Here is a 26,715-nt window from a genome sequence, read left to right as displayed (position 1 = left end):
ATGCGGGACTCAATTCCAGCACCAGATTATTTTTTCTTATCGGGTGTGCATGTTGAGTATTATGTATGAAGGACGGTTCGATCCTCCAAATTGCTATTATTTATTAGGGTGCGTGTAGGTGTAATCTAGGCCGATTTAAATATTCTAGATTTTGTAATTTCCAGCTGGTCGTGAATTTTATTCTTTATTTCGGAATTTTGATAATACGCGAACTTCTGCCTGACTAAATACCGCCACCACATTATTCTTTCTTATTGTGTATACATGTTGAAAATGAACTTAGTATTCCCTGTCTCAGCAAATAAGTTACTTCCAAGTCTAGTCAACTTGCTCGCAGTTATTCTTTTGCTGATACGTGCATACTAGCCTAAATGCAAAAACAATGAACTTAATATTCCCTGTCTCAGCAAATAAGTTACTTCCAAGTCTAGTCAACTTGCTCGCACAGTTATTATTTTGCTGATATGTGCATGTAACATGACAATTTTACCTCTCGGACCAACCCACCACACTAATAGCAGTCACACCCTTCTCGATCTAATAATAACAAACAATTCAGCGAAAGTCCTGCAACATGGACAGACATCAGCCCCGGGGATATCTGGACATGACATAATCTACCTGTCCTACCAATTACAAACTCCGAAACCAAGGTCGAAAATATTATCATTCAGGGACCTCAGACGAATTGACGCAGATAAATTAGAAGAAGATGCTCTTTCCGTGCCGTGGATGGAGATAAATCGCGCCAATAAGCTACATGAAATGGTCTCAACATTTAATAACCTAGTAACGCAACTCTACGATCGGCACGCCCCAGTGCGTACGGAAAAAAGTTCCAGAGCTCCTAAGCCGTGGATAAATGACGAAATTCTCCACTTAATGGCTAAACGAGACGCTGCTCATAGACGATACAAGCACTACCCAACGGAAGTGAACCACCAGACTTATAAAACACTGCGTAATAAAACGACCTCTAAAATTCGAAGCGCTAGACTACGTTACGCCCATAACTTGATTAGACCTGACGTACGCCCTGCGACGATGTGGAAATCTATGAAATATTTTGGTATCAATAACCAGAAATCTAATGATGAACTAAATGTTAACGTAGATGAATTAAACGACCATTTCATCTCGCCAACGGGAATTAATCCGGTCGTAAAGGAGAAAACTATTAATACATATGATAATACGCCATCTCCACAAAGAGATCAATTTTACTTCAGTCACGTCACACCGCAAGAAGTGATTGACTCAATAAAACGCATTAAGACCAGGGCTAGGGGCGTAGATAATATAGGCCATGAAATGCTCATGAAAATTCTCCACCACATCATTTATCCATTGGTGAATATTTTTAATTACTCACTGCAGCAGGGGACTTATCCGGAAATATGGAAAATGGCCATAGTTCGCCCGCTTCCGAAAATAAAACTTGCGAAGGACGTCGGTGACTATCGGCCGATTAGCATCTTATGCATATTGTCAAAAGCTTTAGAATTCATAGTTCACAAGCAAATTACCGACTATCTTATTCAACACAATCTTTTTTATATCCACCAGTCCGGCTTTAGACCGAGACACAGCACCTGCAGTGCATTAACACATGTGACTGATGACATAAGGCAAGCTATGGACAACAAACAACTGACAGTTCTAGCGTTATTGGACTTTAGTAAAGCTTTCGACACTGTTGACAGGGACATACTTATATCCAAATTAAATAGTTTAAATTTCTCCGCGAGTGCACTCCAGTGGATCAGATCCTATCTCACCGGTCGCCAGCAGTGTGTACTTAATAACAACAATGAATATTCAAATTGGCGTACGGTCGACGTAGGGATACAACAAGGATCTGTACTGGGCCCCCTATTTTTCTCTTTGTATATAAATGGCATATCTTCCGGATTAAAACACTGTGAATACCACTTATACGCTGATGACCTACAGATATATATACACAGCAAACCCGAAAACCTACACTCAGAAACACGTCACCTGAATGAAGACTTGATGACCATAGATATATGGGCCAGAAATCACGGATTAAAATTAAACCCATCAAAATCCCAGGCAATAATTATTGGTTACCCTAAATTACTTTGCAAGCTCAATCGAACAGCGTTACCACAGTTGTCCATAAGTGGTACTCCCATACAGTATAGCCAAAATGTAAGAAATCTTGGCATAATATTTGACGAACATCTGTCCTGGTCTGCCCAAACTATATCTGTGTGTAGGAAAATATACGGAACGCTACGCTGTCTCAGTAAATTCAAATTCATTTTCCCTTTTAAACTAAAGAAAATTCTTGTTGAATCACTCGCATTACCTCATTTTGATTATTGCGACATAGTTTACAACAACCTAGGAGTAGACTGGGGAAGGAAATTACAGTGCGCTCAGAATGCCTGTGTAAGATTTATCTGTGGACTTCGTTACGCTGACCATGTCACACCGTCTTACACGCGGCTCAGGTGGCTTCGCCTGCAAGAACGACGCACACTTCATACTCTTTGCTTCTTGCATACTATTCTTAAAAGTTCTCAACCAGCCTATCTCCGTGATCGAATGAAGCTCCTCTCCACAGACCATAACAAAAATACCCGATCCTGCAGCACCATGTGTTTATCCCTTCCTGTACACAGAACAGCAATCTACACGAAATCATTCACCGTTACCGCAGCCCGACAATGGAATCTCTTACCAGTGGACGTCAGAAGCATGTCCAGCAGCTTAGCTTTTAAACATGCCTGTGTCGAAATACTAGGTAAACAAGCATGAATCATCAAATTATGACCTGAAAACACCTACTCCTACCGCCTCTTCATCATCATTTCCCTCTTCCTTTCACAGATATTCTTCTTACTCTTCTTCTACTTCTTACTAATCCTTCTCTTCACCTCTTAACTGAAGGCGATATTTCGGTGTACTGTAGAAATGTATATATTTTCTAAACTTTTTCTTAAGTAGTTGTTATAGTACTCATTATTCATAATGATATTCTTAGTACTCATTATTCATAATTATATTCTTAGGACTCATTATTCATAGTTATATCCTTAGTACTCATTATTCATAATAATACCCTTAGTACTCATTATTCATAATTATATTCTGCACTTTACGTACGATTTATATTATATAGGTGATATGATATTTGTTTTAAAGTGTGGTTACTTTTCTTAATGGTATTACTGTTACTATTGTCCATATTATCATATTATTGTCATCAGTAGTTATTATTAAGTGTTCTAGGTTAAGACTGGTTAAGTGTAAGAAAGGGAGTACATCCCTAACTTTGCCAGGATAAATAAAACATATTACTTACTTACTTACTTACTTACTTACTTACTTACTAGCCTAAATGCAAAAACAATGAACTTTGTATTCCCTGTCTCAGCAAATAAGTTACTTCCAAGTCTAGTCAACTTGCTCGTGCAGTCATTTTTGTTTTGTTGCTGATATGTGTATACTAAGCTAAATGCTAAAACAATGAACGTGTTATTTCATGTCTCAGAAAGTAATTCCAAGACTAATAAACTTGCTCGCGCAGTCAAATTTTTTGCTGAAATGCACATCCTGACACGACTTCACTTTAGCAGCATTCTCACCCCGTACTAACAGATCACACTTAGTCTTCAGGGAAATAAAAGCTCGCCATTGATTTTTTCCTCTTATACATTTATATAAGTTCTTTAGTTCTGAGTCCAAGTGAGCCCCAGGTTCGAATCCTAGTCGGGGTGGGGATTTTTAATTTCCCGCAGCTCAAACGTTAGGTGTTTCCATTTCAACAATAGCACTTGAGCTGTGTTTGTCCAAGTGAGCTCCAGGTTTGAATCCCAATTTGGTCGGTGCTTTTCTTAATTTCTTGTAGCGCAAAAGCCGCGTGTTTCAATTAAACGCACAAGCTTTTCATGTACAGTCATGCTGATTTGCTACGCAAGTAGAGGAGCCACGGGTTTGAATCCTAGTCGGGTCGCCGATTTCTTGTAGCTCGAATGTTGAGTGCTCTTGAATTCGACACACAATTATTTACTTAGCATGGTAAGTAGTATAAGTGGATGGTTCTGCGGCCACCGTCACCACGGGCCCCACCGCAGACGCCTCCACCGCCACAGCCACAGCCACCGCAGGTCCATCCGCAGGGGCCTCCACCGCATTGCTATGCTGGCTAAGGGAGCGAGCCTAACCTTACACTCGCCATCTTGAAGGAGCTTAACCTAACTTTTTACGCGTAAGAGAGCCAGCCTAACCTCATGGAGGGGCCTAACCTCAGTTTTGCAGCTGGATGCCCTTCCTGACGCCCAAGAGAGCGAGCCTAACCTCACATCCACTATCTTGGAGGGGCTTAACCTTACTTTTTACGCGCAAGACAGCAAGTCTAACCTCATGGAATATCCTAACCTCAGTTTTACGGCCGGATGCCCTTTCCGACGCCATATTGAGTAGTAGGTCAATGGGTATTCTCGATACGTTATTTTGAGTAGTAGGGCGATGGAGATTAGCATAAGAGAGCACACCTAACATAATGGAGGAGCCTAACCTCAGTTTTACGGCCGGATGCCCTTCTCGACGCCAATTGCGCAAGATGGTGGCTATACACAGCTCCTTATGAGACGGCTTAAGGGTGCTTGCGCAAGATGGTGGCTGCTCTTATGAAGAAAGCTATCTTAGAGGCTACTGCACAAGATGGCGGCTGCTGTTATGAAGATCTTTATGCATGCGGTGGAGGCCATTTGAAATTCCACGTGCTCTTCAAAGCCACATGCTTTTTGACAGCGGCCATTTTTAATCAACAGAGCATCGTGCTGCCATCTTTAGCTACTACCTTTGAAATGTGGTGGCGGCAATTTCTACGTGCTTTTTTCTTGACAGCTGTCATCTTTAAACAACAAAGCATCGTGCTTCTATCTTTACCTACTACCTTTGAAATGTGGTGGCGGCAATTTCTACATGCTTTCTTGACAGCGGCTAATTTCTACGTGCTTTCTTGACAGCGGTCATATTTATTCGAAAGAACATCGTGCTGCCACCTTTAGCTACGACCTACATACCATTGGCATGTGGTGGCGGTAATTTGAAATTATATGTGCTTTTTGACAGCAGCCGTCTTTAATCAACAGAGCAACGTGCTGCTATCTTTACAGCATAAATCCACATACCTTTGACATGTGGTGGCAGCATAGTGCTGGCTAAATCTACATGCATGCAACTTTACGCATGTGGTAGTAGGCAATTTGAAAAATTCTGTTAGGTGCTATCTTTAACTACACACACACATAGCTTACTGCTAGCAAGCAAGCAAGCTGCTAGCAAGGTGTTCTATAGAGAACGACCGGATGCCCTTGTTGACGGTCTCCATCCGACTGACCTAGTCAGGATTCGAGTCAAAGCATGCACGATGAGAGAAGCAAGCAGAAAACTACAGCCTTGAGCGACTGCTGCTTAGCATAACTTGTTTTAACTATTCTTGTGCAACAACTGTAAGAACAGACCTACGTACTTAGAGTTAAATCATGCAACCTCTCTGCTACTAACGGAAGTAACTTAGCAAAAATATACATTACTTTAAAATCCTGGTCTTGTACGTTAGGAAGGGCAACTAGCCGTAAAACAAATTCTTGCGATTTTAAATCCCGGTCCTTATACTTTTGTCGCCAAGAAGGGCATCCGGCCGTAAAACAGATTCTTAAGAAGAAAGGGCTAGGAGCGGGGGAGCGGCCAGCCGCCTCCTAGCATTTGCTATCTTCGGAGCTGACGACAGTGTAGTTCGAACTCCGCTATTTAGGCGTTAAGCCTTGGGAGTAGGCTATGTGCCAGCACCGGGTTTCGAATGAGGACTTGAGCAGACCTTGGAGTAGGCTATGTTCCGGTACCGGGTTAGAAATACGTAAGTCCTCCGGGCAAGAAAAATATCGTGGATGTGTGTTTTACAGAAACGTTGTATGAATATTTATTAGAGTGAGCTTCAAGCTTCTGCAAGAATCGACCAGCGCGAGTGCACACTCGCAGGAATACGATGTATCAGCAAGTTTCGACCGGTACGAAGTCCACTGCTCGCTTACAAACTGAACAATAAGTAACAGCAGCAGAGAGCCCTAGAAAGACTTTAAGCTTGAAAGTGTTGTTTTCTCTTGCCAGGCCGGGCTGAGTAGCTCAGACGGTTTAGGCGCTGGCCTTCTAACATAGCAGGTTCGATCCTGGCTCAGTCCAGTAGTATTTAAAAGTGCACGATAGATTTACAAAGAACTCCTGAGGGACAAAATTCCGGCACCTCAGCGTCTTGTGTTGTTAACATTGCAGGTTCGATCCTGTCTTAGTCCGGTGGTATTTTGAGGTGCTCGGTAGATTTACAGAGAACTCCTGAGGGACAAAATTCCGACACCACGGCGTCTCCGAAAACAGCAGGTTCGATCCTGGCTTGGTCTGGTGGTATTTGAAGGTGCTCGGTAAATTTACAAAGAACTTCTGAGGGGCAAAATTCCTGCACCTCGACGTCTCCGAAAACAGCAGGTTCGATCCTAGCTCAGTCCGGTAGTATTTGCAGGTGCTCGGTAAATTTACAAAGATCTTTTGAGGGAGTAAATACCAGCACCTCGGCGTCTCCGAAAACATCAGGTTCGATCCTGGCTCAGTTCGGTAGTATTTGAAGGTGCTCAGCCTCATGTTGGTAGATTTACTAGCACGTAAAAGAACTCCTGAGGGACAGGCAGGGGAAACCGTAGATGTTGACTCCCTCTCTTTTTGCTCAGCTCAGTGTTCTTCCAACACATGAAACTCAGCTCAGCGCCCCGTCTACGCTCCCTAAGTACAGGCAGGGGATACCGTAGATGTTGGCTCAGCTCAGTGCCCGAGGGTCGCTTCTTCCTCAACACATAAAACTCAGCTCAGCTCCCTTTATACGCTCCCTAAGTACAGGCAGGGGTACCGTAGATGTTAGCTCCCTCTCTTTTTGCTCAGCTCAGCGCCCCGTATACGCTCCCTAAGTACAGGCAGGGGATACCATAGATGTTGGCTCCCTATCTTTTTGTTCAGCTTAGCATCCCATCTACGTTCATCAAGTACAGGCAGGGGATACCGTAGATGCTGGCTCCCTCTCTTTTTGTTCAGCTCAGCACCCCGTCTACGCTCCCTAGGTGCAGGCAGGGGATACCGTAGTTGTTGGCTCAGCTCAGTGCCCGAGGATCACTTCTTCCTGAACATATAAAACTCAGCTCAACGTCCCGTCTACGCTCCCCAAGTACAGGCAGGGGATACCGTAGATGTTGGCTTCCTCTCTTTTTGCTCAGCTCAGCACCCCGTCTACGCTCTCTAAGTTCAGAGCTCGAGGATCGTGCACTGGCCTTCTGACCCCAACATAGCAGGTTCGATCCTGGCTCAGTCCGGTGGTGCTCAAATACGTCAGCTTCGTGTCGGTAGATTTACTGGCAGAACTCTTGAGGGAGTAAATTCTGGCACCTCGGCGTCTCGTGTTGTTCTCACCCTAGCTCAAAGGCCGTAAGAGGTCGCTCTAAGATAACAGGCAGGGGATACCGTAGATGTAAGCTCAGCTCAATGCCCGAGGATCGCTTCTTCCTTAACACATAAAACTCAGCTCGGCGCCCCGTCTACGCTCCCCAAGTTCAGAGCATGAGGATCGTGTGCTGGATTTCTGACCCTAACATAGCATGTTCGATCCTTGCTTAGTCTGGTAGTGCTCAAATACGTCAGCCTCGTGGGATAGCTTTCCCGACCGCTTCTTTGAGGAAGAAAGTCAGTGCATAAACTTTTGTTACGACTGTACTGCGGACGTATGCACTTTGCTTTGCTGCCGCAGTCCACCGGATGTAGTCCGTGTGAAACGCACGGCAGTTGCAGTTCCCCGTGTGTGTAAAGTGTGTGCATGTAACTAATTTACTCAATTCCCGCACTTTGATTCAAGCTCATCATCGTCTGCCGTCTAGTAGTAAAAAAGGTAAGTTTAATTCTCTGAATATTATTATTATTATTATTATTATTATTATTATTATTATTTTACGACTTTTTTCTTTGTTTTTAGAAAATCATTGTCTGCTATTAACATTATTCCAGTGACCATTCTTCAGTTTGCAGTCTTCAACTTATTGTAAGCCTAAACTGTTGGTTAGAGCTAGGCAGTTCTGTTGATAATTTAACTAACTTTCATGCTTTTTCTTTTCCTTTCCTTTCATCACTATGTGCTACTCTTAGGCAGTAATATCTTTATTGATAATTAGTTGTTTCCTTCAAATCTTAAGCTGGTTACTGTATCTGACTTTTATTAATAGAATTTTCGTTTTTTCTAGTTTTTAACCTTGCGACTCGACAAAACGACATTCATCTGAAGAGCGTGAGTTAGCTGAAGTTAACACATTTTTAACAGCAGCAACACCCTCATCGATCGTCATCTGCAAGAGTACTTCTACTTTGTTAGGTATGGAACATTCATCTCTCTGTTTCCTTATTCTAACTTTAAACTTACGATAATATCTAACATCTATAGGTAAAAATTTGGTTTCTTCCGAACTTTACAACTATGTGTGGCTCCGTTACTTTTACATTTAATCTTTATTAGTAATCTCGTCACTTCAAACTCTTGACAATGTCTAACCTCTATAGATTAAAACTTGGTTTCTTCCGAACATTGCAACTATTTACTCTTTCGTCTAATCTCTATTAATAAATATTTGTTCTCTTTCATAAAGTAGCCTGCGAATAATTAATTTAATGTATTTGTTTTTCGCAGAGATTTAGCAAGCTTCAGCAGATAACGGAAGTACTTCTATCAGCATCTACTATGTTTAAGTGTGATTTATGCATTAAGAGCTTTGCAAGGCATGTTGCTCTTGTCAGACATAAATATACTAAACACAGTAATACCATGTTCCCCTGCGGGCAGTGTGAGTCTATGTTCACAAGACGGGATAACCTTGCACGTCATATTAAAACAAAACACCGTAGTATAACATCTGCTTTTTGTGAAGTTTGTGGGGGATATTTCGCTAATGTAGAGCAGTACCAAGCTCACTTAGTAGAAGTACATCAGGTATCTACCTGCGACTATAACCCTCAGGCTACGCGAAGAAAGCGTGTAAATACTGATGTAGATGTAGAAAACTATAGTAAGAAAAACCAAGGAAAAATGAAGTTACTGAAGAACTTTAAACTATGCACTGCGAACACTGTAACACTAATGTACCATCTTCACATTTTCAGGGTCACTTAAGAAGTAATGCACATAAAAACAATGCTTGTAGAAGTGCTAGTAATACAAACATCGAAGAAATGTTTACTGCACTTCGAAGCAGGATTTTCAGTTGCAGAATTCGTACTAGTCAGAAGTTTTAAAGCACTGAAAACTTTTAAAATTACGTTATACCGGATGTGCAACAGCTTTTTAACAAAACTTTGTCTGATCATACTTTATTTAAAGTGAATTTTGAACTTTTTATGTTGTATATTAAGAGCACCAATGGAAATGAAATAACTGAAATTAAATAATTTAATAACAAGAATTTTGTAGTGAGTGAGTCAGCTAATTTCAGTGATGTATTTAGAGATATCTCGAATGTTATTTCAACTAAAAGCAAGAAATTTCAAGAAAAAGAATCAGGGTGGGCTTTAGTTGAAATTTTGTATCTAGAAGTTAACATCAGTAAGTACAATCCCTTGCGAGGATCTTCATTCATCGAGCTGCCGACATGGATTAAGCGAAAAGAAGCTGTTCTGAACGTTCAAAACAATGAGGCGTGTTTTGCATGGGCTGTTGTGTCGGCTTTAAATGTTGCGAAACCGAATGTAGCGAATAGAACGTCATCGTATCTTCACTATACAACACAACTAAATTTAGATGGTATAGACTTTCCTATGCAGTTAAAGGACATTAAGCGCTTTGAACAACTAAATAATATTAGCATTAATGTGTATGGTGTAGACAAAAAGTCTGTAGTAGGTCCTCTGTATTATACAAGTAATAAGAAGAGTACTTATGTTAACTTACTCTATATAGAAAACAGAATAGTAACTTTTGTTGGATTAAAAATTTGAGTAGACTTGTTAGTAGTCAGTTGTCAAAGACAAGTGTAAAAAGTGGTTATGCGACGGATGCTTGCAGTATTTCAGAACTGAAGATCAGTAAACAAACCATTCTAAAAATGACTGCAATTATGTATGTACAGAGATACCTACTATAGGCAATAATGTTTCGAAATTTACGAATTATAACAAGCAGTTGTGGGTGCCTTTCGTCATTTACGCAGACTTTGAAGCCATCCTCAAACCATTTAGCACATACGCGCCTAATCCAGACAACTCTTTTACTAATACTACACACATCCATGTCCCGTATAGCTTCGCGTATTATATCAAGTGTAGTTATGATAGTACGCTTAACAAGTTAGAACTGTACAGAGGACCTGATTCTGCTAAAGTATTTTTAGAAAGACTTGAAAGTGATGCAGTGCGTCTTAGCAGTATTCTAAATACTAACATTCCCATGAAACCGCTTACCGAAATTGAGTTAAAAGACCATCATCCTGCTACAAAATGTAGTATGTGTAATGGCGAATTTTCTGATAATGACCCTAAAGTTTTCGATCATGACCATTTAACTGGCTTATACAGGTGCCCTGCTCATAATAGCTGTAAACTTAACTTATTCCTGTAATTTTTCATAACTTATCTGGTTACGACTCACATTTTATTATTTCACAATTTGGAGCTTCAGATGAAAAAATGTAATCCCTCAGAACAAAGAGCGGTATATTGCATTTACAAAGTGCGTAAAATTAGATGAGAAGCATACTATAAAATTGAGATTTCTTAACTCTTTTCGCTTTATGTCGAGTAGCCTTGATAAACTTTCGAGTAATTTGCAACCAGAAAAATTTACAGAAATTCGACGTGTTTTTCCTGAAGAAAATCAGTGTAATTTAATTCGGCGTAAGGGTGTCTTCTGTTATGAATATATTGACTGCTTAGAACGCCTCGAAGAACGTGCCTCACCAGCAAAACAATCATTTTACAGCTCGCTGAATTCAGCTGATATTAGTGATGATGACTATTTACATGCACAACGTATCTGGGAGCAGTTCCACATTTAAACGCTAGGCGAATACTCTGACTTATATTTAAAGACGGAAGTACTTTTGTTAGCTGATGTTTTCGAAAATTTTCGCTGTGTTTGCAAGAAAACATACAGCCTTGATCCATGTCAGTATTTTACAGCACTTGGGTTAAGTTGGGATGCCATGTTAAAATACACGCAAGTGAATTTGGAACTGCTAACAGATATCGATATGGTACACTTATAAAATCGTCTATTCGAAGTGGCCTAAGTCAGTGTAGTGGGCGGTATTCTAAGGCAAATAATAAGTACATGCCGAGTTTTGACTCTAGTCAGCAATCTCAGTATATTGTTTATCTTGATGCTAACAATCAGTATGGGTGGGCAACAAGTCAGCATCTACCATTAAATAGTTTCCGCTGGCTAACGCAGTGCGAAATTGACGATTTACAGCTGCACACCCTAGACGATGAAGCGAATAAAGGGTATTTTCTTGAAGTTGACTTACAGTATCCTAAAGAGTTGCACACTTCTCATCATGACTTACAGTTCTGCCCTGAAAATATGAAGTCTCCGCACATCACATCAACAACAAAGATGCTAATCGCTAATTTGTGTGACAAATCTAAGTATGTCATTCATTATCGGAATTCAAAACAGTGTTTGCAGCATGGTTGGAAGTTAACCAAAATTCATCACGTACTAGAATTCAATCAGTCACCGTGGCTAAAGCCATATATCGATCTCAACAATGATTTAAGAACAAATGCAGTTAACGAGTTTGAGAAGATTTTGTTTGCTCATGAATAACAGTGTGTTTGGTAAGACCATGGAAAATGTTGATAAACGCGTTGATGTGAAATTGATTACAAACTGGAAAAATATTAAGCAAAGGTACGATGCTAACCATTTAATCAAACCGAATTTCCATAGCTGTACTATTATACATGAAAAGTTAGTCAATATACAGATGAATCGTGTTAAACTTAAGTACGACAAACCTACCTACGTTATCTTTGCTGTACTTGAATTAGCTAGAACACTGATGTATGAATTCCATTACGATTATATGATGAAGAAGTACGCTCATAATGTGCAATTGCTCTACACAGGTACCGATTCGTTTATTTACCAAATCAAAACTGATGACTATTACAATGATATAAAGCCAGACTTAGGTAGGTTTCATACTAGTAACTATCCTGAAAATAATGATTATAATCTACCACTAGTAAACAAAAAATTTCTAAGTAAAATGAAAGACGAATGTGCTGGAATTATTATCGTTTTGAAAGGAATTAAAAAGAATGTAGTTTAGAATGAGCTAAGTTTAGAAAATTATTAAAATTGTATTAAAAGTAATCCACCTATTTTACATAAGCAAATGGCTGTTATTAGAAGCAAGAAGCATCAGTTGTACACTGATTTAATTAATAAGGTAGCACTTAAGAATGAAGACTGTAAACGGTTTGTCATTCCAAATTCTAACAACACTCTAGCCTGGGGGCACAGTCGTATTGATAGGTACTACTTCACCTAAAGCAGTTGTGTGTGTGTGTAAATATTATGCTAGAACTATGTACTTTGTAATATATACGCTAAGCTGTCTTACCTCACATATAACTGTACATATTGTATAAAAGATTGTAAAGATAGTGATAAGGAAGAGGTACACTAAGAGTGTAGGACAGCTTTTAATTGAAGATAAAACTTGTACATACAAGAATTAGCATCATTAACTTGAGAGAATTGCATTATCATTTCAGAAGGGTAAGGTACACGAACATTGTAAGATAAAACGTGTACATACAAGAATTGCATTAAGAAAGGAGGGAAGTACACACAAACATAAAGCAGAAATTACTACAGCAAACGATTCAAGATAAAACATGTACATACAACATGTAATAAATAATGTGGAATTGGCATATTCTTTTATTTTAGATTAGGTATTACCTTCTCCTCCAACCACTCCCCTCCTCTTCTTTGCAAGATAAAGTTTTAATCGTTTGCTTAAATACTACATCACTCGAAGAAGAAGAGTAAGAATGTCAAGAAAAAAGGTGTTCAGACTCGTAAGTATGTCATCGTTTCAGAAGAGCAGCTGAGTAATTATGTTGAGAAGGGAAAAGGTATCTCTCTGAACAGTGTTTGATTCTAGTCTTGCAATACAGTGTTCTAAACACTTACAACATCGAAATATAGTAAGCGATTTTGTGTTCTCAACACTTGTTGTGATTCTAGTAATAATATTTTTTGAATAGCAGTATATGTTCAAGTCTAAACATGCACAATGATGTTATCGCTGCAGCACGTGCTCACTCTAGCCTTCGCGATGCATGTTCGATAGAGATATGCCTTAACAGAGGAGAATGCCATAACAGCCTATGTATAGCCGCCATCTTGTGTAGTAGCCTCTAAGCTAGCTTTCTTTATAACAGCAGCCGCCATCTTATGCAGTAGCCTCTAAGCTAGCAGCTGATATCTTGTGTAATTAGCGTCGGGAAGGGTATCTTGTTGTAAAACTAAGGATAGCCCCATCAATACAGTAGTTCTGAGGTTAGGTTCGCTCTCTTAGGCGTCGACAATGCACTAAAAGTTTTGTTGTTTAAAGATGATAGCTAACGGAAATTGCCGCCACCACGTACCTAAGGTAGTAGCTAAAGATGGCAGCACGATGCTTTGTTGTTTAAAGATGGCCACTGTCAAAAAGCACGTGGCTTTCAAATTGCCCGGTACCACATTTCAAAGGTAGTAGCTAAAGATAGCAGCACGATGCTTTGTTGTCTAAAGATGGTAGCTGTCAAAGAAAAGCACGTAGAAATGCCCACTACTACATGCATATAAGATATAGTGCCGTATAGATAGCAGCACGATGCTTTGTTGTTTAAAGATGGCAGCTCTCAAAAAAAGCTTGTGGAAATTGCCCGCTACTACATGCATATAAGGTTTAGTGCCGTAAAGATGGCAGCACGATGCTTTGTTGTTTAAAGATGGCAGCTGACAGCTGTCAAAAGAACGTGGCTCTCAAATTACCCGCCACCACGATGAGGTTTAGTGCCCCTAAAGAGGGCAGCACTGAGGTTAGCGATGCAAGATGGCGAATGACAGCTGTCAAGAAGCACGTGGCTTTTAAATTACCCACCACCACGATGAGGTTTAGTGCCGTAAAGAGGGCAGCACAATTAAAGATGGCCGCTATCAAAAAAGCACGTAGCTGTCAGCTTGACAACAGTCAAAAAAGCACGTGGCTTTCAGAACGCACGTGGATTTGTTTACAATAAAGATGGCCGCTGTCAAAAAGCACGTGGCTGTCAGCTTGACAGCTGTCAAAAAGCACGTGGCTGTCAAAAAGCACGTGACTTTGTTTACAAACAAGAGCATGTGGTTTCGTTTACAAACATGACCTTGCCAGAGGTCAATGAGGAGGAGGCCTCTGCCGAGGGCCGGAGGTGGAGGTGGCGCTCGAACCCGTAACTTATATCACTATGGTACTCAGCAGTCCAAAGGGAAGAGCCCCATGTTCCATTCCTCATCATGTGTAGCGCGAAATTTTTTTCGGTTCTGGACACAAAGTTTTAATCTCTAAGTGATGTCAGCAATGTTGTAAACTACTGTAAGTCTCTAGAGTTCAAATCTATAAACACAAAATATTATAGTTGGGCCGGCATAAGGTTGCACTTGACAGTTGTAAGTCATGTTGGCAACACTACAAAAATGAAATGAAGAACGTCACCCGTCAGTCAGAATCACCAATCCACTACTTTTTATGTCAGATACAGTTACGCATTTTATTCATGTTAATTCGTATTTAATGCCGTATAGTGTTCATAATCTTTTATTTGCCTACACAAATATGAGCATTTAAAAGATATTATAAGGTTTAAGCGAGCTACAAAATAAATACGAACTATTTTCAGTTGATTGTTGTTGGCAATATAGGTAGTATAGTGGTGCCATCTATAAGTAGCTTGACTGCTGTATTGAAGTGTTGCCGTTTTGTCTGTCGCCACTTATATGATCCTTGCTAGCACGTGGTCAGGTGTGATACGCGCGTTTATGAAAGTTTTGTTTTCATTTTGAGATACTTGTGAAATTTTATTTTAACGAATGCAGTGCGATGTCTCGGAAATGACAACATAGTCATGAAGCGCGAAGTGATAATCCTTTGAACCGCGGAGTGTCCCTTAATAGTCAGGCATTAGAATTAGTGCGGAGAACTCGTGAGTTTTATGAGAGGGAGACGAAATTCGTACGCTTGTATAGCCGTCTCTCCGTTCCTGTAGATCATGTTGTGGATCGCATATCTCAAACATTAGGGCTTTCAAAGCGTACTGTCATTCAAACAGGTGTTCGCCTCCAAGAACAGAAGGAAAAAAAAGTGACTGGGGGTACATAGCAATAGCGAAAACGGGGCTGATAGTAGGGACTTGTTTCACAGCACTATGGGAAAGAAACGAATTAAGCTATCTCCTGTAATAGGAATTAATTCTTTCCAGGCTGATGCAATACGAAGACACGAGTACGATTTTTACAGCTCAAAGTCCCTTCTATCATTGTTATGGACAATGCACGTTACCACTCCGTAATAATGGACAAGACCCCTTCTTCGAGCGCCCGTAAAGAACTGTAAGTGGAATGGCTGCAGTAAAGGAATATCCCAGCGCATATGTGTATGACTAAATTAGTCGACACCGGGCGAGTTGGCCGTGCGGTTAGGGGCGCGCAGCTGTGAGCTCGCATCCGGGAGATAGTGGGTTCGAATTCCACTGTCGGCAGACCTGAAGATGGTTTCCCGTGGTTTCCCATTTTCACTCCAGGCAAATGCTGGGGTGTACCTTAATTAAGACAACGGTCGCTTCCTTCCCATTCCTAGGCCTTTCCTGTCCCATCGTCGCTATAAAACCTATCTGTGTCGGTGCGATGTAAAGCAAATAGCAAAAAAAAAAAAAAAAAAATAGTCGACGAGGCAGCGAAGGAAAGAGGGCACGAGGTTATTAGGTTGCCGCCGTACCACTGTCACTTCAACCTCATTGAGTTGGTACGGTATGGGGTGAAGTAAAACATTACGTACGCACTTATAACACGTCCTTCACAGTTACTGAAGTAGAAGGACTGTTCCGGGAGAGTATTGCTCGAATGGATGCGGCTTTGTGCAGGAAGAAATTTAGCCATGTCGCAGCATTCATTAATTCGGCAATGGCAATACATGGCATCATCAGTGACTCTCAGGAGTTGATGATCTGCCTAGACGATGATGACAGTGACAACGAAGGCGACGGTAGTGATGGCAGTGAACTGGAGGGTATCGAGCCTCTGCCTTTGTGAATCAGGTATGAAAATAAGGTTTCTGAATTTTCGTAAATTTTATAGAATTTACTTGAAACATTTTGTGTTAGCACCGGCGTATATTATTCTAACATTTATTGGTGAAGGTGTATATGAAGTGAGATCCTTGTCGGCCGATTTCTTCCGTGTTTTCTAACGTCGCCATAATAAGAACTTCGTAGTATATTCATCTCGTATAATTTTGTGTGATGAATAATCGGTGAGTTGAAAGTTCAATTTTTGTCGGCAGATTTCATTTGTATTGCGTATCATCGCGATGACATTAAAAACATTTCTCCCATGTTTTTAAAAACACATGTGTCGTGCAAACAGCTGTTGTTACGTCGGCAACATCGCTTCGTGCGCCATTGCAGTGTGACCAATATTGTGCCCAGCTGTCATGTGCAACCTTACGCCGGCCCACCTTTAAAATAGAATAATCAGTGTTGCAAACACTAAAAACCAATAGCGCATTACGCATCAGTTCACACGCTAGCGTATTGGACTTCGCAGTCACTTAGCTTCGAGCCTCAAAGATGCTTCCCAATATTACGCCCCCTATGAATAAAGCATATATATTAAGCTTGACACCATCTCCCTAGTCCTATTAGTTCAACGTGTAGCCGCTAAGCTAGTGTAGGGAAGGGATTCCGGTTAGATTGATGACTAATCAACGTGCGGTTAAGACTGCACAATTAGCTAGGGTGTTGGGAATGGCAACCGGTTAGGTTTACGCTTGGTCAGCGTAAGGTTAAGCCTGAATTTTCATGCGGTTAGTCAGGGTATCGAACTTAAATTCTGTTAAGTTAAGCTCACAATCTTTTGCGGTTAGCCTGGGAGGTTAGAATCAGGCACGAGCCCCAAATATGCTTCGCAAATGTTACGCCCCCTATGAATAAAGTACATGTATTAATCCTTACACCATTCCCCTAGTCCCATGTGCAGCCGCCATCTTGTTCATAGTTCAGCTTTAATCCCCCCAAGTCATCTTCCAACGTTACGCTCCTATGAATAAAGCATACCGTATTAAGCCTTATAGCCACCATCTTGTTCCAAGTTCAGCTCCAAGCTCCAGTAATTCGCTTCCATTGTTACGCCCCTATGAATAAAGCATACGTATTAAGCCTTATAGCCGCCATATTGTTCCAACTTCAGCTCCAAGTCCGGGGAGGTTGAGTTAGGTTAACGCGTGGTCAGCGTAACGTTGGGCCTGCAGTTTTATGCAATTAGCTCTGGTATCGAACTTGAAGTCTGTTAGGTTAAGCTTACACTCTTTTGCAGTTAGCCTGGGAGGTTAGGTTTGGGTTGGGTTAACGCCTGGTTAGCGTAGCCTTAGACCTCTAGTTATCCCGGGTATCGAACTTGAAGTCTGTTAGGTTAAGCTTCCACTCTTATGCGGTTAGCCTGTGTGTTGAACTTTGAGTCTCTTTGGTTAAAGCTTGTACTCTTAGGCTTCGAACTAGGGTCTGTACGGTTAACGCCCTTAGGCCTGGGATCGAACCCGAGATCTATGAGGTTAAGTCTAGACACGCATGGCTGTTAGGTCAAGTCCGCCCTCTTAGCGTCTTAGCCATAATCACGTTGGCTGTTAGGGTAAGCTTGCACTTTTTGGCATCGAACTTGGGTCAGTAATGTTAACGCCCTTAGACCTGCGGTCGAACTCGAGGTCTATAAGGTTAAGCCTAAACACGTAGCCAGCGTAAGTCATGCGAGGTTACTAGCGCGCTCTTAGCCAACCGCCCTAGTGAGGTCATGTGAGGTTAAGCACGCACTCTTTGTCAGCACATTCTATGAGGTGGAGGCCTCTCCCAGGGCCAAATATTTCACCGGGCGAGATGGCCGTGCGGTTAGGGGCGCGCAGCTGTGAGCTCGCAACCGAACTCCACTGTCGGCAGCCTTGAGGATGGTTTTCCGTTGTTTTCCATTTTCACACCTAGCAAATATACATTAAATCAGTCCACGGCCGTTTCCTTTCCACTCCTAGGCCTTTCCTGTCACATCGTCGCCATAAGGCCAACCTGTGCCGGTGCGACGTAAAACAAATTGTAATATAGAAATTAGAAATTCAGAAATAAATTACATATTAAGTACAGTGACTGGTATGAAAGTGAGTATCTATGTTCAGTCCTCAGCCCGAAGGCTGGTTGGGTCCTGAACACCTCCACCATTAGCTGTCATAGATTTCCTAGGCATCAGTGAAGAAGCGCATTAGGGAAAATAGGCGTGAGGTGGTTTCCCCGTTGCTTTCCTCACTGAGCCAAAAGTTGTTTTACGTATCAGTCATCCATGTCCACTGAAATGCATGCATAACCGACCCTATGAGCAACATTTTCACACCATTCGTAGCAGGGACTGGCTGCATACGGAATGGCATTTCTAGCATTGCTCATACCTAAGTCCATTTCATATCGTCAAAACCAGGATAAGACTGATACAACTCAATGAAAGTAACAAAATTGCTCTAGTGCATACCAGAAGACATGGTGCACTGTAAACACTAGGTTTCGCCAGCAAAGGCATGGTATGAAAGTAAGACCGTTTTAAACACGATGATTGTCATATGTATTATAATAAATATATATAAATATATGACTCCGCCATTGGCCGGTCCCAAGTTCGGAATGAGAAAAGAGGAGGGTTTGCTGGTCTGGCACCCAGCTGTAAAACTGCCAACGCCGAGTGTTGGGCGGCGAGAAATAACCTGACTACCCTAAGGGGGCCAACGGCTTCGGGTGAATGAGTCCCTTTAGGTGGGGTGAGTGGAGGAATATCATTGGATCCATTAGACAGCGCCTGTTCTCCAAGTTAGGGGTGGCTGCACAAGGCGTCTGTACTCCAGAAGAGCGGCCTCATTATCACCTCACTGGATCACATCCAGAGTTGTAATTCGTGACCTAGTCCCACACAGGTGACACCTTGACAGTCAACAATAGAAGATCTTTTAAGAAATACTCCACCGGCTGAACCAAGAGTTCAGAGAAGGCAACATTCGGATACGGTGGGCTGCTACTTAAAAGATACCGTGAAGTCGGAGGCACGGAAATACCCCAGTACTACATACACGAACGAGACAAAATCAAGAATCAAACCAAAGCAGATAACCTATTTCTCTACACACAATATAAACTCACTCATGCAAACCGGTAAACTAAAAGTGATCATCAACATAATGGACCAATACAAAATTCTTGTCATGGGATTAAAAGAAATTAGAAACACTCACCAGGAAGCCTTGGAATTTCAAGGGTACGGACTTTATAAAGGTATACGCGGGAAGAGAGTGCTGAAGAATGTCCCACAATTAGGTATAGGATTTTTGGTCAGCCTTAAAATAATAAACTCAGTTCAAGAATTCAAATCACAGTCTCCACGACTCTCAACGCTCACCTTAAAGGCATCTAACAAACTCTGTCCTATAATAAATGCCCATGCTCCCACTAATGATAAAAACAACTCCTCAAAAGTCCATGAGGAAACAGAAGAAGAATTTTGGGACCTATTGGACCAGACCATAGATAACATCCCCAAACACCATTTAAAATTATTAATAGGTGACTTCAACGCTCAACTAGGCAGAGAAAGAAAATACCGTGACATCATCCGAAAATGATCAGCACACAACAAAACATATAAACATGGAGAGAGACTAGTTGACCTGTGTAGAAACCATAATTTAATCTTAAAATCTAAGTGTTTTAAGAGAAAACAAAAAAAAAAAAAAACTCAAAACATGGCAACACCATAAAGAGATCTATAACGTGAAAGTTTTCCGAGGAATAGACACAGGTTAAGATCACTACGCAGTTAAAATAAAAATTAAGCTTACTCCCGAGAGGAGACTACAAAAGCAAGCCCCTAAAACTAAAAGAAAAATAGATCCTACCCAGCTAATAGACAATGAAAATTACCAAAAAGCAACTAAATATATAAAAATCACATATAAACTTGAAAACTCAGTATACAACCTTAAACAAATTGTAGAAGACCTGGTTCCAAATAAACCACGTAGAAAACACCAATGGTGGAACAGTGAATGTGATGAAACAGTGGAGAAAAGATATCAGGCATGGCTATTACATCAGTCCCATAAATCAGAAATATCCTATCAAAATCGAGTCAAACAGAGAAAAGGAACTACCCAAGTCTTAAGAATAAAAAAATAGCATCGTAAGGACACACTGCAATTAATTAAAGAAGAATACAATAAAACTCAGTCAACGGACTACTACAAAACCTTCAGAAAACGGCTCCAAAAATATGAACCCCCGACCCTAATGATGAAGGATTAAAATGGTAAGCTGGCTCATAGCAATAAAGATAATGCAGAAATTACCGCTAAATATTTCAACAAGCTTCCAAATTGTGAGCAACCTACAGACCTCCTTCACTTGGACACCAACACCCCAATAAAAACACCACCAGAAAACATCAACCCCCCCACAATAAAGAAAGTCTACCAAGCACGGAATAAATTAAAAAACTACAAAGCGCCGGTAGAAGATCAGACCTTTGCGGAAATCTGGAAATATGAGGAAGAACAGAAAACGTTGCCCGCCATCAAGAACTTGTTTCTATCTGGATTAAAAAAGAACTGCCAGAACACTGGATAACAGCCCTCATTCACCCACTCCACAAAAAAGGAGACAAAACCGACCCTAATAACTACGGGGGAAGCTCACTCCTAGACATAACATACAACATATTTTCAATAATCATCCTTAATAGGATAAGTTTACAACTTGAGAAAGAACTAGGAGAATATCAAGGAGGTTTCAGACCCTCGAGGAGCTGTCCTGATCAGATCACGAGTCTTAAGTTGATAATGGACTATAACAGGAGAAGAAACAGAGATATGGTGGTAACACTTGTAGATTTCAAGAAAGCTTACGATTGCATTCATAGAGAATCTCTGCTTACAATTTTAAGACACCTTGGACTACACCCCAAATTAGTAAACATGATAAAATTGACTCTCACTAACACCAAATCAAAAGTGATGTTTAGGGGTGAAACATGCGAGTCATTTGAAATTAAAACTGGACTACGCCAGGGAGATGGGCTCTCATCACTATTATTTAATTGTACTCTAGAAACGGTAATGAGGTAATGGTTTAGGAAATGTCCCCCAAAAATAAAAATTGGCCGAAAAATCAAAACAAATCGCCTGGGTTTCGCCGACGATTTAACATTACTAGCAGTGGACATAAAAGAAGCAAAAACCCAGATATCAGAACTTAAAGACATTGCAAATAAAATTTGGTCTCAAAATACCATTTGAACAAACAGAAATTATGGCCCAAAAACCAACACAACTAAAAGAAGTTAACATAAATGGTAATAAAATCAAAATTGTAACTCAATTTAAATATCTTGGAGAAGTAATAACACATAACCTAATGAAAAATCTCAATCCAAAAGAACAAATATATTAGGTAAAGCACAAAAGTTAACATAGGATATCTACAAAAAGAAATGTTTATCAATAAATGCAAAAATAAAACACTACAACACAGTTATAAAACCGGAAGCTAAATATGCAGCAGTAACACTTTTTCACCTGAATAAACAATCAAAGACTGACAGACTTCAGAAAATTGAAAGGAGGATTTGAAGAACCTGCATCAACAAAAAATACCAGAAAGATGGACAGTGGCGGATAATACCTAACAAAGTCGTGCACAAAGAGATAGAAACCATTACGTATACTGTGCGTAAGAGGAGACTGGGATTATTTGGACACATCATGAGGATGAAGGATTTGAGACTTCTGAAACAACTAGTACAACATAATCTCGTCTCAAAAAACACCACAGCAGGATGTAAATGGATCAGAGAAGTAAGAGAGGATCTGAAGAAAATAGGCCTTACAACAGAAGACACCACAAATAAGATAAAATTGAATACAAAACTCAAGAATACAAACCTCCGCTTTGCCCTTACACGAAACAAACCAACAAAACGCATATTTGCAACCGAGGAAAGGGCACGAAGATCGGAGCGTCTGAAGAAGTACTTGGAGGACCGCAAAGCCCGAACAACCCTTTCAAAGAGACCTGAAGGATGCGGTCATAAAAGAAGAAGATGAAGAAATATAATTACACATACAATAAGTCATTGTTTCTTGAAGCGTTCCATGAAAAAGAAACAGAATTTTAAAAATGGAAGGGAAAAATTCATAGGGAATCGATCATTTATTGAAGCTAATAATCAAGATGTCCCAAGCCGCTTATATTAAGTGACAACAGTATCAACGATCATTTATTCCATCTTAGACATTTCGTACAGTCCACGACTGTTTTTCTTACATTTGGTTTAAGACAAAACAAGCACTTTGTTGCAAGCAAATGAGCTTTATCTGTTGTTCTCGGTAAATCATCACGCCACGAACGTCTCTATATCAAGTCCATTAAAGAAGAAGACGGCATTATTTTCAGTTATAACCTCTACTGGTTTGCGTGCCTCTCGTAAGCACAGTTACATTGTAAATTATTTATGGTTTGTACCTGTAGCTCACCTTGCTGAATTTCTCGATCAGCTCTTTATCCTTGGCCTTGCGCTCAGGATCCGAGGGGTATAGCGGAGGCTCAGGATACTTGGCATCCAGATAGTCGGCAATATCCAGAGATTCGATCAGCACCTCATCACCGGTGTCCAGAACGGGCACCTTGCCCTGAGGGTGAAGCTTGGAGAGCCACTCCGGTTTCTCCTGCAGATTCACGTTCACCACGTCGTACGGAATCCCCTTCACGTTGAGCACGAGCTTAACACGCTGCACATATGGGGAGAAGCGCATGCTATACAAACGCAATTTTCCGTCTTCCTTTGGAGGACAAGTTGACCCTGTAATAAAATGAAAGATTTGTTAGAAAATTAGTGGACGTTTGAGCAAGTTTGAATGCACAATTTGAAGTTCCCAGGGGTCCGCTTAATCAATGAAGCCTGTAAACAGAAGCACAGTAACCATCTATAATTTTAGTCAAGCGAGCAGTTTGAATGACTCCTTTAAATAGTATACGTAGTAGAGTGCCGGCCCCGGGTTCGATTCTCGGCCAGGTCAGGGATTCTTACCTGGACCTGAGGGCTGGTTCGAGGTCCACTCAGCCTACGTGATTAGAATTGAGGAGCTATCTGGCGGTGAACGCCTAGAATAACGGCCGAGAGGATTCGTCGTGCTGACCACACGACACCTCGTAATCTGCAGATCCTCGGGCTGAACAGCGGTCGCTTGGTAGGTCAAGGCCCTTCAAGGGCTGTAGTGTCAACGGGGGGGGGGGGGGGGGGGTACGTAGTAGAGGCATCAAGTTCGCGGACTGGCCGTCTAGCGTCGCTGTGGTTCCCTACAGTGGAGAGTTTGCACTACAGGATGTTGCTGTGACAGTCCTTCGTTACCCCCAGCAAGAGGCAATTGCGTGCATAGAGTAGGCCTACAGTATAAGCAGAACTACGGTCTCTGTTGTGAAGGTCAGTTGAATGTCAGCGGCGGAACTTGAGAATGTCGTAGTATGAGCAGCGGGCAAATATCAAGTTCTGCCAAAAATTAGGGAAATCCGCTGGCGAAACGCTTGAGATGAGCCAAGTCGAAATCTCCCGGATCACCACGACGGAAAAAGACAATGTGATCCTTGAACTGTTAGTACCACTCCACGAACATATTGACTGTATTACTGAACCCTTTAACTTACCAATTCCATCGTCGGTCGTTTGCCTCAGCTGCTTCGGTAGAACACTTGACCCTTAAATCTTAGGGTGCACCGGATTCTTTCTTGTTACTTCGCCGACCGACCGATAGGGTTCAGAGGAGAGCATAACTACGTTAAATAAGGAGCATAAATGTGCTTACTATAATTTATTTATAAATGAAAACCACGATGATAAAGAAAGTTGAACAGATTCTCACAAAATTGACCTCATTATTTGAAATTCGTTGTTCCGGCCACTGTTCTATAGGGCATGGCATGCACACCTAATGCTTCCCGCAGCTCTGCATGGCATTGGCGTGCATTTCTGCCGCGGAGAACTGCTTTTTAATATACGATCGTTGCTCCTGCTTGTTGACTTCCATTTTGTGACGCTCCCACTCACACACTGAACTTGGGGGCATGCTTAGACCCACACCATAACGATTAGAAGAGAAAGTGTGAGCTCTTAAGTTGTTCCCTGTTGGCTAGTATAGGGACTGTGATGAATCGTCCGCAGGGGCAGCACCGTTGCTATCTGAGTGTTGGTATCTGTAGTTGTAATATAGTTATGTTCGGTAGTGTTGTTCTGTGAAGGCAAACCTTAATTGTCGTGCATTATTGTTAAGTGAAAGTGAAGGGCATGTGATTTGGTGATGGTATTATTTTATTTATTGCAAATACAGTGCTCAGTTTATAAAACTTACAAAAATACCAACGAGGAAAAAATGCCTCCTTGCTTCGTTCCAGAATGTAAGTCTGGCTACAAAACTACGAAAGGTAAACACTTTTTTAAACCAACTAAAAATGAAGCAGAATTTTCAAAATGGGAAAAGGCGATTACCAGAAAGGACAAAAAGCTTTCTGATAAGTGTTATGTGTGCGATTCACATTTTTCTGATTAATTTATTGTTAAATCAGGTTCATTTGTAATACAAGGCGAAGAGGCAGAAATTCCTAGAGATAGATGGAAACTGAAAACAGGCGCTGTCCCTCATATATTCCCCCAATTTGCCACAATATCTCACGAAACAATTAAACAAACGAAAATCACCCCGTAAAAGACAGCCTCCGAAGACGGAGGAAGGTTCAAGAAACAAATCACACAGGCCTCACCGCGAATTAAATTTCGATGCTTTTTCTGAGAGTGATGAAAGAAATGGAATAGTTTCATACACAGCTAAAAAGACAATAAGTTCACTTAGAAACAAACTAAAGAGACAGGGACGTAATATAATGGCTATCCGTAATAATCTGAAAATAGCTAATGTTAAGATTTTGTTGCTAGAAAAACAACTAAGAGATTCCAAATTACAGGCAAACTATTCAAGTGAGCCGACATTAAGCAGAAAGCAAAAGGTGATTATTAACACCACGCTAAAAATATCAGCTAAGAAATAAGAAAGGGATGAGATATGATAATGAATTCCTTTTAGATAGTCTCTTATTTAAAACGAAATCACGTAAGGGCTATAGACACTGTTTAAGGCATGACATGCTTCCCCTTCCTCCGGAGGCTCACCTGCGAAAATTAGTTAAAGGTTACAAGTGCCCTTACGGGGTGAACACTCACGCCATTAGTGCTGTTGAGAACTATTTCTGCGGTGAGAAGAGTGAAAACAATCGCACGGGAATTCTCATATATGACGAAGTAAAACTGAGGGAAGAGGTTCAGTTTAGCTCCAACTCATTTAAAAATGATGGATTCGTAAATTTAGGAGAATACACCCAAGAACACGGGAAAAATAAACTCTCAAATCATGCGTTAGTGTTTATGTTTGTGCCCCTAATGCATAATTGGGTTCAACCGGTTGCTGTGCATGCAAGCCGAAATTCCACACCTGGTGATATTTTGTCACGAATTTTAATCCAGGTGGTCTTACAACTGGAGCAAATTGGCGCCAGAATTATAGGTTTCACCTCAGACGAAAGTCAGACTAATAAAAAGGTGTGGAAATGTTTAGGAATGGATGGAAAAAAAGGGAAGGTCGTGTGCTCTATTTCTAATCCTTTTGATTCTAGTAGGAGACTTCAGGCCTTTTAAGATGCTGTACATATAATTAAGTGCTTCAGAAATAATTTTCACGACAAAAGGCAAGTCTATTACAATAATGAAGTTGTGGACTTTGAATTCTATCGACAAGTTTTTGAAATGGATAACTGCCATAAATTTGCAGGTTTGAAAGTTTGCCACAAGCTAACGTCTGCACATATAGACCCCACTTCATTTCAGCGCATGAACGTTAGTTATTTAGTAATTCTGTTGCAAATGGCATAAAGTTCTTTAGACAGATAAACTCGGAGGGATTTGAAGACAGCGAACCAACAGAAACGTTCACAAGGGAATTAAACATCCTAATAGATGTATTACATACTTCTACACCAGCAGGGGCTGTTTATAAGGATTCAATAGGGCATCAGACCTTAATAAAATGGAGAGATAAACTCAGTGGGAAGAATAATACTTTTGCTTCAGAAAGAACTCTTGAATCTCTAAGAGTAACAATTGAGAGCACCATACATGTGACCGAGTATTTATGGAATAATGGATTCCGATATGTGCTCACAGCCAAATTTAATCAAGATCCACTAGAATGGTACTTTGGTATACTACGCTCATTAAGTTGTGACGACCACCTTTCA

The 26,715-nt window shown here is 40.9% G+C and overlaps 1 protein-coding gene across 1 annotated transcript in view; it reads right to left on the bottom strand.

The window, feature by feature from the left end:
• Positions 1-26,715, bottom strand: part of LOC136857585 (pyrimidodiazepine synthase-like) — a 79,658-nt gene that overhangs the window by 44,738 nt on the left and 8,205 nt on the right. The window contains exon 2 of the mRNA XM_067136363.2: positions 22,911-23,236. Within this exon, the coding sequence (XP_066992464.2) occupies positions 22,911-23,236 (326 nt within the window). The remainder of the gene's footprint in view (positions 1-22,910; positions 23,237-26,715) is intronic.

Source organism: Anabrus simplex, chromosome 1 (assembly GCF_040414725.1).
Source record: "Anabrus simplex isolate iqAnaSimp1 chromosome 1, ASM4041472v1, whole genome shotgun sequence".
NCBI classification, from domain to species: domain Eukaryota; kingdom Metazoa; phylum Arthropoda; class Insecta; order Orthoptera; family Tettigoniidae; genus Anabrus; species Anabrus simplex.
Note: the sequence above shows the minus strand (reverse complement) of the source record. Positions and strands in the feature narration are given on the sequence as shown.